At 41.7% G+C, this 12753-nt stretch overlaps 1 protein-coding gene across 2 annotated transcripts in view; it reads right to left on the bottom strand.

Annotated features, from left to right (window-relative positions):
• LOC118368611 (sodium/potassium/calcium exchanger 2-like) overlaps nucleotides 1-12753 on the bottom strand; it is a 152941-nt gene that overhangs the window by 42824 nt on the left and 97364 nt on the right. The window contains exon 6 of one of the 2 annotated variants that reach the window (XM_035752868.2): nucleotides 719-769. The exons of the other annotated variant lie outside the window; for it this stretch is intronic. Within the exon in view, the coding sequence (XP_035608761.1) occupies nucleotides 719-769 (51 nt within the window). The remainder of the gene's footprint in view (nucleotides 1-718; nucleotides 770-12753) is intronic. 2 annotated transcript variants of the gene reach the window in all.

Below are 12753 nucleotides of genomic sequence, written 5' to 3'. Positions count from 1 at the left end.
TTTTTGTGTATGTTTGTGCATGCGTGTGTGTCTATGTGTGTCTGTTTGCATGGAAAAGAGTCAGATACCGATATAAATCTTGCATTTCTATTGTCAATGACCTGGGTCAGAGAGTAATCACAAACCAGGACAGTGCATATCCACTCACTAGCAGATCAGTGTTGGGAAAATAACTTAGCATGGTCCCTCTGCCTGCTAAATTATAGTCAAATTTAGACCCATCAGGAAAAACCCTGAGCAGATCTAAAAAGAGTAAGTGAAAAATCTCTCCCAAACATTTTGAGATCTGCATGGTTGACATTGCACATATTAACTTCAGCTTCACAAATTAAAAATAGAATTTCCAGAGTAAAATAAATAAAAGATCTGAGGATCCCAAGTATAGTTCCTTCATTCCTGTATGGTGTGTTCCAATGTGACATTTAGTATAAATCAACATTAATAATAACAAATACAATCAATCAAGAAACACTAAAACATACAACAAATGTAAAATACCTCTGAGCACAAATTACAAATATGTAAATTAAAAAATAGAAAGATACAAAGGGCATGGCAAACAATATCTGCACATGAAATCTCGTAGAGAGGTGATCAAACCAAGAAAAACATACATTACAAGCACAAAATAATGAAGCATGAGGCAAAGTGACCAAAATGTAGAGAAAAATAAAATAAATGAGAAAAGTGAGTCAAATAATCTATTGAAAAGGCTTACCTTCCTCGGTCATTGTGTGATAATATTTTAGTTTTCCATAAGTTCCAAGTTCTACAACGTTACAGCAAAAGACAAGGGTAAGGCAACAAAGACATAGAAAAGCAAAGGAGCATGAAGAACAAGATATTTTGAAGGTTTAGCATCACACACACAGCATAGAGAAGGATAGCAAATTCTCTCTCAGACCAAGACATCACTGCATAAATGCAAAACAAAGGAGCAAGGACTTCATGACAACAACAACAGAAACAATTGAATCCTTATACCTACTTTGAATGAATAACAATTTCCCATCCGAGATACAGTTGAAGTCGGAAGTTTACATAAACTTAGGTTGTAGTCAATAAAACTCGTTTTTTAACCACTCCACAAATGTCTTGTTAACAAACTAGTTTTGGCAAGTCGGCGAGGACATCTACTTTGCATGACACAAGTCATTTTTTCAACAATTGTTTGCAGATAGTTTATTTCAATTATAATTTACTGTATCACAATTCCAATGGGTCAGAAGTTGACATACACTAAGTTGAATGTGCCTTTAAACAGCTTGGAAAATTCCAGAAAATTATGGCATGGCTTTAGAAGCTTCTGATTGGCTAATTGACATCATTTGAGTCAATTGGAGGTGTACCTGTGGATGGATTTCAAGGCCAACCTTCAAACTCAGTGCCTTTTTGTTTGACATCATGGTTAAATCAAAAGACCTCAGAAAACAAATGGTAAAAAAATGGACCTCCACAAGTCTTGTTCATCCTTGGGAGCAATTTCCAAATGCCTGAAGGTACCACATTCATCTGTAAAAATAATACAACGCAAGTATAATCCCCATAAAATCCACGCAGCCGTCCTACTGCTCAGGAAGGAGACACGTTGTCTCCTAGAGATGAACGGACTTTGGTGCGAAAAGTGCAAATCAATCCCAGAACAACAGCAAAGGACCTTGTGAAGATGCTGGAGGAAAGCAGTACAAAAGTATCTATATCCACAGTAAAACGAGTCCTATATTGACATAACCTGAAAGGCCGCTCAGCAAGGAAGAAGCCACCGCTCAAAAACTGCCATAAAAAAGCTAGACTACGGTTTGCAACTGCACATGGGGACAAGGATTGTACTTTTTGGAGAAATGTCCTCTGGTCTGATGAAACAAAAATAGAACAGTTTGGCCATAATAACCATCGTTATGTTTGGAGGAATTAAGGGAGGCGCTTTCAAGCCGAAGAACACCATCCCAACTGTGAAGCAGGGGTGTGGCAGCATCATGTTGTGGGGGTGCTTGGCTGCAGGAGGGACTGCACTTCACAAAAATAGATGGCATCACGAGGGAGGACAATTATGTGGATATAATGAAGCAATATCTCAAGACATCAGTCAGGAAGTTAAAGCTTGGTCGTAAATGGGTCTTCCAAATGGACAAGACCCTATAAGCATACTTCCAAAGTTGTGGCAAATGGCCTAAGGACAACAAAGTCAAGGTATTGGAGTGGCCATCACAAAGCCCTGACCTCAATCCAGAACTGAAAAAGTGTGTGTGAGCAAGGAGGACTGAGCCAAAATTCACCCAACTTATTGTGGGAAGCTTGTGGAAGGCTACCTGAAACGTTTGACCCAAGTTAAACCATTTAAAGGCAATGCTACCAAATACTAATTGAGTGTATGTAAACTTCTGACTCACTGGGAATGTGATGAAATAAATAAAAGCTGAAATAAATCCTTCTCTCTACTATTATTCTGACATTTCACATTCTTAAAATAAAGTGGTGATCCTAACTGACCTAAGACCATTTTTACTAGGATTAAATGTCAGGAATTGTGAAAAACTATGTTTAAATGTATTTGGCTAAGGTGTATGTAAACTTCCGACTTCAACTGTACATATCCAGTAGCTACATGTTCAATCTAACAGAATTGAGGGGATATACATTTTTCATTTGATGGTTTCAGGGATCTCAATATACACTGAGTGTACAAAACATTAAGGACACCTTCCTAATATTGAGCAGCCCCCTCCCCCATTTTGCACTCAGAACAGCCTCAATTCACTCCAATGCTTCCCACAGTTGTGTCAAGTTGGCTAGATGTCCTTTGGGTGTGGGATCATTCTTGATACACACAGGAAACTGTTTAGCGTGAAAACCCCAGCAGTGTTGCAGGTCTTGACACAAACCGGTGCGCCTGGCACCTACTACCATATCCTGTTCAAAGACACTTAAATCTTTTGTCTTGCCCATTCACCATCTGAATGGCACACATACACAATCCATGTCTCAATTACCTCAAGGCTAAAAAATCCTTCTTTAACCTGTCTCCTTCCCTTCATCTACACTGATTGAAATTGATTTATTAACAGGTGACATCAAGGTATCATAGCTTTAACCTGGATTCACCTGGTCAGTCTATGTGATGGAAAGAGCTTTTATCATTAATGTCTTGTACACTCAGTGTACATAGAGGCTCTGACAATGGTATAGCTAATAACTCAGACACACCAGTAGGCTTATTAAATGTTTGTGTTCACACAACAAAGACCTCAAAATCGTCAGCCGATTTAAATACTCCAAACCAGAAGGTGACATTAGTGTTGTTTGGCAATGCATGTCCCTGTGTGTTGCTTTATGGTCTAGTCAATGTTAGCTAGCTAGCTGCGCTAATATTGCTATTGTTGTAGAAAGCCCTTGTTGATTCTAGTCAGATGACCACAGCTACACTGAACCAAAATATAAATACAACATGCAACAATTTCAAAGATTTTACTGAGTTACAGATCATATAAGGAAATCAGTCAATTTAATTAATAAATTAGGGCCTAATCTATAGATTTTACATGACTGGGAATACAGATATGCCTCTGATGGTCACAGATACCAGGAGTACATATTTTTCCATAACAAGCTTTGCTTGATTTACAATCCGATACGCCAGTCCTTACCCGCCCTGCTGATAAGGAGGGTCAGTTGTACTCATGAATAGGACAGTTTATGTAAATGACTGTCATAGACAACTGATTGACAAGACATTTTACAAGAGACTCAGAAGTGACCCCACTTCCCAATTTCAGAACACTATCTATTATTCACTGTCCTAGATGGGTATTTAAATTCTGGTCAAATCACCAAAAAACAACACAATTTTTGGCTACTCAACACCCTAAAATTTCCACTTTCTATACTTTGCCGAAATTACACAAGAATGTTACAAAACCTCCAGGGCGCCCTATTGTTGCGGGCATTGATGCAGTAACGTACCCTTTATCGGCTTTTGTTGACTTTTTTATTAGACCACTCGCAGAACCACTCGCAGAACTCGCAGAATGAAATAGTACGAACACCAAAAACTACTTCATGTTTTTAAATTATTTCTTCATTCAGACAAAGGGTACTGCTATGGGGTCCCCTTTTGCTCCAAACTATGCTAATTTGTATGTGGGTTACATGGAGAAACAGTCCATTTTCAATCCTCTCAAAAAATAATCTTGCCTAACATTATTATTTGGAAACGGTAAATGTATGATATTTTTGTTCTGTGTAGGGGTGATGCAAAACAGCTCCAGGCGTTGCATGCATAAGACTTAACTCTTGTTCTGAGCACCTAAGATTTACTATGCAATCTCACATACGTCAAATCAGTTTCCTTGATCTTCTGATTTTGTGTGAGGATAATGTTCTATACACTGATCTTTACAGGAAACCTACTGATCGTAACAGTTTGTTGAGGGCGGATAAGTTGTCACTCGCTTCCCTTGAAAAACAGTTTGCCCTACAGCCAAATCTGTCAAATCAAAAGAATTTGCAGAAATCAATCAGATTTAGACAGAAATATGGCTGAGAAGCAAAGAAAATTCAAGGAGAGGTCAGATTAATGGTCAGATTAATACTGCCAATCGAGACATGATCTCTTTCAAGGACAGTCTCGCAAAAAGAAGCATTCTTGCATTCTAACTACCCACCATTCAAAGTGCTCTGAACAAATTAAGGGTATCGTTCACAAACATTGGCACATTCTAAGATCCGATGACAGTGCCGGTAATGTGTTTTCAGACCCTCTCTTGGTCGTATTCTAGCGGGGCAGAAATCTCAGAGATCAATTGGTAAATACTGATTTACCACTCCAAAATATCCCTGCACAATGTTTATTTGAGCCTCTATCGGCTGCACTCAATGCAATGGCACTTACAAATGTAGATCCTTCAAACACTCCCAAACAGGGAAACAGATCCCAATCAAAGGTGTTATCACATGCTCCACTAAAGGCAGTTATTTATCTTATAACTTGTCCTTGTGTTAAAAGTGATGTGGGTAAAACAAATCGCAAATTAAAAAGTACAAATCTCGGAGCATCGTGGCCCACTTTTTGGAATCAAGTTTAAACAAGACGCTGCCTGGATCTTTAATTTAAAGACCCTTGCTCCCTTCGGGCTCAACGTAGACTTTGATCTGAAGCCATTCTTGTGATTATTGTGTTTTTGCTATTCATTGTAAATGTTTGTAAGCCTATGTAGCCACATTGTATCGATGATCGTATGCTATCCATTCATGTTTTTGTATGTTCTGTTTATATCTGAGAATTAACCGATGATATCAGGCTACACCTGGCCATGATTACAGACACCTGTGTGTGTCATTTGACACCATATAACTAGTGACCCGCAGTGTTTGTCATTATACCCTGATGAAGACAGCTGTCTGTTGAAACATTGGTTATTAGGTTATTACATTATTGCATCTGAACTCCTTGAGTGTGTGGCTCTCCTTTTCTTTATTGTATATTAAACACAGAAAAATCACGTTTTTGACTGCACTGTGCCGTTAATGAAATCCCACTTATGTTTGTTTGCAACGGGACATAAGAACTTGTTGTTATTTTTGTCCTTGTGGCATGACCTCTTTACTGTATTTCATTTTTTTTCATAATGTTTCATAATGAAAATGCAGTGTTCTGGAGCAAAAGGCTTTTAACATGGATTCTTTCAACAGAAATTGTTAGATGAACGATTGGGTCTTGACTAAATTATGTAAGCCCCCCCAACTCGGAGCATCATAGCACCATTAGGTGCAAAACCTCGACTACGATGCTCCGAGTTGGGGGGGAGGCTTACATAATTTAGTCAAGGCCCAATCATTCATCTAACAATTCCTGTGTGGGATTAGTAAAGGCATCTGAGCACTGAGTGGTTGTAGCAGCAAACCTCTTAGGTTTCCTAAAAAAAGGAGGCATATTGAAAAAAGGAGGCATATAAAAACACATGCACAGGATCTGTACATCCGAACATCACACCTGCGGGACAGGTACAGGATGGCAACAACAATTGCCCGAGTTACACCAGGAACGCACAATCCTTCCATCAGTGCTCAGACTGTCCGCAATAGGCTGAGAGAGGCTGGACCTTGTTGTTATTGCAGGCAATCTCAACGCTGTGTGTTACAGGGAAGACATCCTCCTCCCTCATGTGGTACCTTTCCTGCATGCTCATCCTGACATGACCCTCCAGCATGACAATGGCACCAGCCATACTGCTCGTTCTGTGTGTGATTTCCTGCAAGACAGGAATGTCAGTGTTCTGCCATTGCCAGCGAAGAGCCCGGATCTCAATCCCATTGAGCACGTCTGGGACCTGTTGGATTGGAAGGGGAGGGCTAGGGCCATTCCCCCCAGAAATGTCTGGGAACTTGCATGTACCTTGGTGGAGATGCACTGCAGTACTTAATGCAGCTGGTGGCCACACCTGGTGGCTATCTCTTCACGGTGGAGGCTCCGGTGCAGGACGTAGACCCCCTCCCGCAGATCCCTAGCGCATGGACCTTCACTGGAGAAACCGGGCCACAGATCATTGCCAGAGGAACCAGACCACCGATCATCGCCGGACTGGGGACCTTCGCTGCAGGCTCCGGACCGAGGACTGCCGCTGGAAGCACCGGACTGGGGACCGTCGCTGGAGGCTCCGGACTGGGGACCGTCGCTGCAGGCTCCGGACTGGGGACCGTCGCTGCAGGCTCCGGACAGGGGACCGTCGCTGCAGGCTCCGGACAGGGGACCGTCGCTGCAGGCTCCGGACTGGGGATCAACGCTGGACTCTTCGTGCCGTGGATCATCTCTGGACTCTTCGTGCCATGGATCATCACTGGAGGCTTCGTGCCGTGGATCATCACTGGAGGCTTCGTGCCATGGAACATCACTGGAGGCTTCGTGCCATGGATCATCACTGGAGGCTTCGGGCCATGGATCATCACTGGAGGCTTCGTGCCATGGATCATCACTGGAGGATTCGTGCCGTGGATCATCACTGGAGGCTTCGTGCCATGGATCATCGCTGGATGGAGTGATGACGTGGAGCCGGAACAGGTCTGTGGAGCCGGAACAGGTCTCACCGGACTGAGGATACGTACTGGCAGCCTAGTGAGTGGAGCTGCCACGGATCATCACTGGAGGCTTCGTGCTGTGGATCATCACTAGAGGCTTCGTGCCGTGGATCATCACTGGAGGCTTCGTGCCATGGATCATCAAAACATAGAAATAAAGAAACTAGAATGCCCACCCAAGTTTTGATGCGCAAGAGTGCGGGATCAGAAGTAATTTTGGGTGCATTTCAGCTGAAGCTGTTAGCATATGCTAATACAGAGACACACAACGTGAAACCAAACGATGTATTGGGTAAGTATGACTCCTTCTACGTCTTCTGATCGAAGAACATCAAAGGTAAGGGAATATTTATGTGGTTATTTTGGGTTTCTGTGGACTCCAAACGTAGAGGAGACATACTGCTAATATCTGAGCGCCGTCTCATTGTATAGCCAGTGTACGAATTCTGTAACGTTAAAAATAAATGTAATACAGCGGTTGCATTAAGAAGAAGTGTATCTTTGTAACTATATGTAGACCATGTATATTTAGTCATGTTTATTGCTTGTTATCTGACGTTATCTGTCGGAGCTATTATCATTTCTCCGGACATTTGAGTAGCATTTTTTGAAATGTCGTCATTGTAAACAGAGATTTATGGATATAAATGGCATATTATTGAAAAAATAAAAAATGTATTGTGTAACATGTACTATTACTGTCATCTGATGAAGATTTTCAAAAGGTTAGTGAATGATTTATTTTTTAATCCTGCTTTTATAATTGTATATTTTCTGGGACAAAATGGCTGCCTCTCGTCTTTTGTTTCGGTGGTGGTCTAATATAAATATGTGCTATGTTTTCGCCGTAAAACATTTTAGAAATCTGACTTGCTGGGTAGATGAACAAGGTGTTTATCTTTCATTTGAGCTATTGGACTTGTTAATGTGTGGAGGTTAAATATTTCTAAGAATATTTTTTTGCATTTTGCGTTATGGTAATGAGCTTGAGCCGTAGTCACGATACCGGATCCGGGATGGGTCGCCGCAAGAATTAACCGTTGTTTAACTAGGCAAGTCAGTTAAGAAAAAAATATTATTTACAATGACGGCATATGAACAGTGGATTAACTGCCTTGTTCAGGGGCAGAACGACAGATTTTTACCGTGTCAGCTCAGGGATTCGATCTAGCAACCTTTACATATGGCATATCTAATCTAGCAGATAAGCCACTCTTTGTTGAAAAATGTATAATTTTTTATTGCATGAGCAATATTTACTGTAAGCCACACATCATTAGACTGTGTGACAAGAGGTACTTTTGGTGAGCGTGTGTGTTGGCGGGTGAACCATTCATGGTAATTGTCTGTTCAGCAATGGTCAATGCCATATAGAAATGGTAATTACAGAAAAGATAACAGCAACAACATGTCCACACCACAATGCAGAAATTATCTAGTCTCCCTTTATTATATATGGGGTATTCAAAATATCCAATGAGGAGTCTGTAATAATTATAAGTAGATTTCCTAAAGAAAATGTGTGTGCTTGCTAGCTTTTCGTAAAGTATTAATGGTTGTGAAATAAGTTATAGTAGTGGAAGTGACTGCAGTTGTAATGGAGTGACTAGTTATAGCTGAAAAAGTAGGTTGAAAATGGCACCGACAGAGAGGGCTGCCGTGCTTCTAGCTCTTAGGAAACTTTGCAGTATTTTGTTGTTTTATGTATTATTTCTTACATTTTGAGCGCAGAAAATGTTTTGTGTTATTACATACAGCCGGAAAACACTATTGGATATCAGTGTGGCGGTAACTCACCAGCACTACCAGCACTACGACCAGGAATACAATTTTCTCAAATCGGATTCCTTGTTTGCACCCCCCAGGGCAATTGATCTGATTCCAGAGGCCGACCCAAAACACCGCCGGCAGAGGAGAAGTACTTTTGAGTATGTTACTTGCTACTGTTCAGTCTCTGGATAATAAAGTTAACGTGCTCAGGGCGAGGATTTCTTTCCAGAGAGACATCAGAGATTATAACATACTCTTTTCCACCGAAGCATGGCACTCTCAACCGTCAGGCCAGTTGGGTTGTCAGTTAATCATGCAGACAGGAATAAATATATCTCTGGGAAGGAGAAGGGTGGGGGTGTATGTTTAATGATTAACGACTCATCGTGTGATTTTGATAACATATAGGAACTCAAGTCCTTTTGTTCACCTGATCTAGAATACCTCAATCAAATGCCGACCATATTATCTCCCAAGAGAATTCTATTCAGTTATAGTCACAGCTGTGTATATCCTCCCTCAAGCCGATACCACGACAGCCCTCAAAGAACTTCACTGGACTTTATGAAAACTGGAAACCACATATCCTGAGGCCGCATTTATTTCAGCTGGTAGATTTTAACAAAGCATATTTGAGAAAAAGGGTGCCAAAGTTCTATCAAGACATGACTGTCGTACTCACGCTGCTAAATCACTCAACCACTGCTACTCCAACAACCGGGATGCCTACAAGGCCTTCCCCCTCCCTCCTTTCAGCAAATCTGACAATTCCTCCATTTTGCTCTTTACTTCCAAAAGGCAGAAACTCAAACAGAATGTACCCGTGCTAAGGACTATTCAACGCTGGTCTGACCAATCGGAATTCACGCTTCAAGATAGATTTGATCACGCGGACTGGGATATGTTCCGTGTAGCCTGCGATAATAACATTGAAGAATATACTGATACGATGAATGAGTTTAACAGGAAGTGTACAGGAGATGTTGCACCCACTGTGACTGTTAAAACCTATACTAACCAGAAACTGTGGATAGATGGCAGCATTCACACAAAACTGAAAGTGCGAACCACTGCATTTAACCATGGCAAGGTGACTGGGAATATGGCAGAATACAAACAGTGTAGTTATGCCCTCCGCAAGGCAATCAAACAGGCAAAACGTTAGTATAGAGACCAAGTGGAGTCGCAATTCAAAGGCTTAGACAAAATATGTATATTTATTTATTTTACCTTTATTTAACTAGGAAAGTCAGTTAAGAACAAATTCTTATTTACAATGACAGCCTAGTAACTGCCTTGTTCAAGAGCAGAACAACAGATTTGTACCTTGTCAGCTCTGGGATTTGATCTAGCCCAACGGTCTAACCACTAGACTACCTGCCACCCGAGCTGTGGGTCTACAGACAATCACGGACTACAAAATGAAAACCAGCTATGTCGCAGACACTGACGACTTGCTTCCTGACAACCTAAACACTTTCTTTGAGGATAATACAGTGCCACCAACGCGGCCCGCTACCAAGGACTGTGGGCACTCCTTCTCCGTGGCCAATGTGAGTAAGACATTTAAGCATGTTAACCCTCGCAAGGATGCAGGCCCAGACGACATCCCTAGGCGCATCCTCAGAGCATGTGCAGAAAAGCTGGCTGGTGTGTTGATGGACATATTCAATCTCCCTATCCCAGTTCTCTCCCCACATGCTTCAAGATGGCCACCATTGTTCCTGTACCCAAGAAAGCAAAGATAGCTGAACTAAATGACAATCGCCCTTGTAGCACTCACTTTGTCATCATGAAGTGGTTTGAGAGACTAGTCAAGGACAATGTAACCCTAGACCCACTTCAATTTGCTAATTGCCCCAATACATCCACAGACGATGCAATCCCCATCGCACTGCACACTGCCTTATCCCATCTGGGCAAGAGGAATACCTATGTCAGAATGTTGTTCATTGACTATAACTCGGCATTCAACACATTTGCACCCTCCAAGCTCATCATTAAGCTCGAGACACTGGGTCTGAACCCCGCCCTGTGCAACTGGGTCCTAGACTTCCTGATGGTCCGCCCCCAGGTGGTGAAGGTAGAAAACAACACCTCCACTTTGCAGATCCTCAAGACTGGGGCAAAGGTGCATGCTCAGCCCCTTCCTGTGCTCCCTGTTCACCCAAGAGTGTGTGGCAAGTCACGCCTCCAGCTCAATCATCAAGTTTGCAGATGTTGGCTTGATTACCAACAACGATGAGACAGCCTACAGGGAGGCGGTGAGGGCTCTGGGAGTGTGGTGCCAAGAAAATAACCTCTCACTCAATGTCAACAAAACAAAGGAGATGAATGTGGACTTCAGGAAACAGCAGAGGAAGCACCCCCCTATCCACATTGACTGGACTGCAGTGGAGAAGGTGGAAATCTTCAAGTTCATCGACGTACACATCATTGACAAACTCAAATGGTCCACCCACACAACCAGTTTGGTGATGAACCTCAGGAGGCTGAAGAAATTTGGTTTGGCACCTAAACCCCCCACAAACGTTTACAGATGCACAATTGAGAGCATCTTGTTGGGCTGTATCACCACCTGGTACGGCAACTGCACCGCCCAAAACTGCAGGTTTCTCCAGAGGGTGGTGTGGTCTTCCCAACACCTCCTCGGGGGCAAAATATCTGCCCTCCGGGACACCTACAGCACCCGATGTCACAGGAAGGCCAAAAAGATCATCAAGGACAACAACCACCCGAGCCACTGCCTATTCACCCCACTATTATCCAGAAGACGAGGTCAGTGCAGGTGCATCAAAGCTGGGACCAAGAGACAGAGGAACAGCTTCTACTTCAAGGCCATCAGACTGTTAAATAGCCATCAGTAGCACATTAGAGGCTGCTGCCTATATGCATCGACTTGAAATCACTTTAATTAATGGAACACTAGTCACTTTAAAAATGTTTACATATTTTGTATTACTCATCTCATATGTATATACTGTATACTATTCTACTGTATCTTAGTCCATGCCGCTCTAACATTGCTCGTCCATATATTTATATATTCTTAATTCCTTAGATTTGTGTGTATTGAATATATGTTGTGAAATTGTTAGATATTACTTGTTAGATATTACTGCACTGTCAGAGCTAGAAACACAAGCATTTTGCTACACCCGCAATAACATCTGCGAAACGTGTGTATGAAACCAATAAAATGTGATTTGATTTAGATGGGAGAATTCTTTGATTGATTGATAGAATATGATAGCCTGAACATGTTAATGTAGTTTAGGTGTCTAGTTTTAATGGTTCCAAAGTTATGCTTTGGTAATGAATATAATTATAGTTGCTAAGTGTTTTAAAGAATTTGAAGTTAAGATAGACTGAACATTTGAAAGTTGGTGTTGTAGCTTAAATTGCGATGGAAAGATTGATTGATTGATTGATGATAGTTTGAACATGTGAAAGTTGGTTTGGTGACTCTAGCTTGAACAGTTCAAGATATACTGTTGGTTGTAGGTTTTATGCGAAAGTATGCAAATATAAACTGAACAGAAATATTAACTGAGCTGATATAAAAGATTCCAGAAATGTTCCATATGCACAAGAAGCATATTTCTCAAATTGTTGGCATTCCTGTTCGTGAGCATTTCTCCTTTGCCAACATAATCCATCTACCCGACAGGTGTGGCATATAATTTTTTTTTTACATTTAACTAGGCAAGTCAGTTAAGAACAATTTCTTATTTACAATGACAGCCTACCCCAGGTGACACTGGGCCAATTGTGCACCGCCCTATGGAACTCCCAATCATGTCCTGTTGTGATACAGCCTGGAATTGAACCAGGGTCTGTAGTGACATTTCTAGCACTGAGATGCAGTCTCTTAGATCGCTGCTCCACTCGGGAGCCCCATGAAGCTAATTG

Source organism: Oncorhynchus keta, chromosome 35, assembly GCF_023373465.1.
Source record: "Oncorhynchus keta strain PuntledgeMale-10-30-2019 chromosome 35, Oket_V2, whole genome shotgun sequence".
Classification (NCBI taxonomy): Eukaryota; Metazoa; Chordata; class Actinopteri; order Salmoniformes; family Salmonidae; genus Oncorhynchus; species Oncorhynchus keta.
Note: the sequence above shows the minus strand (reverse complement) of the source record. Positions and strands in the feature narration are given on the sequence as shown.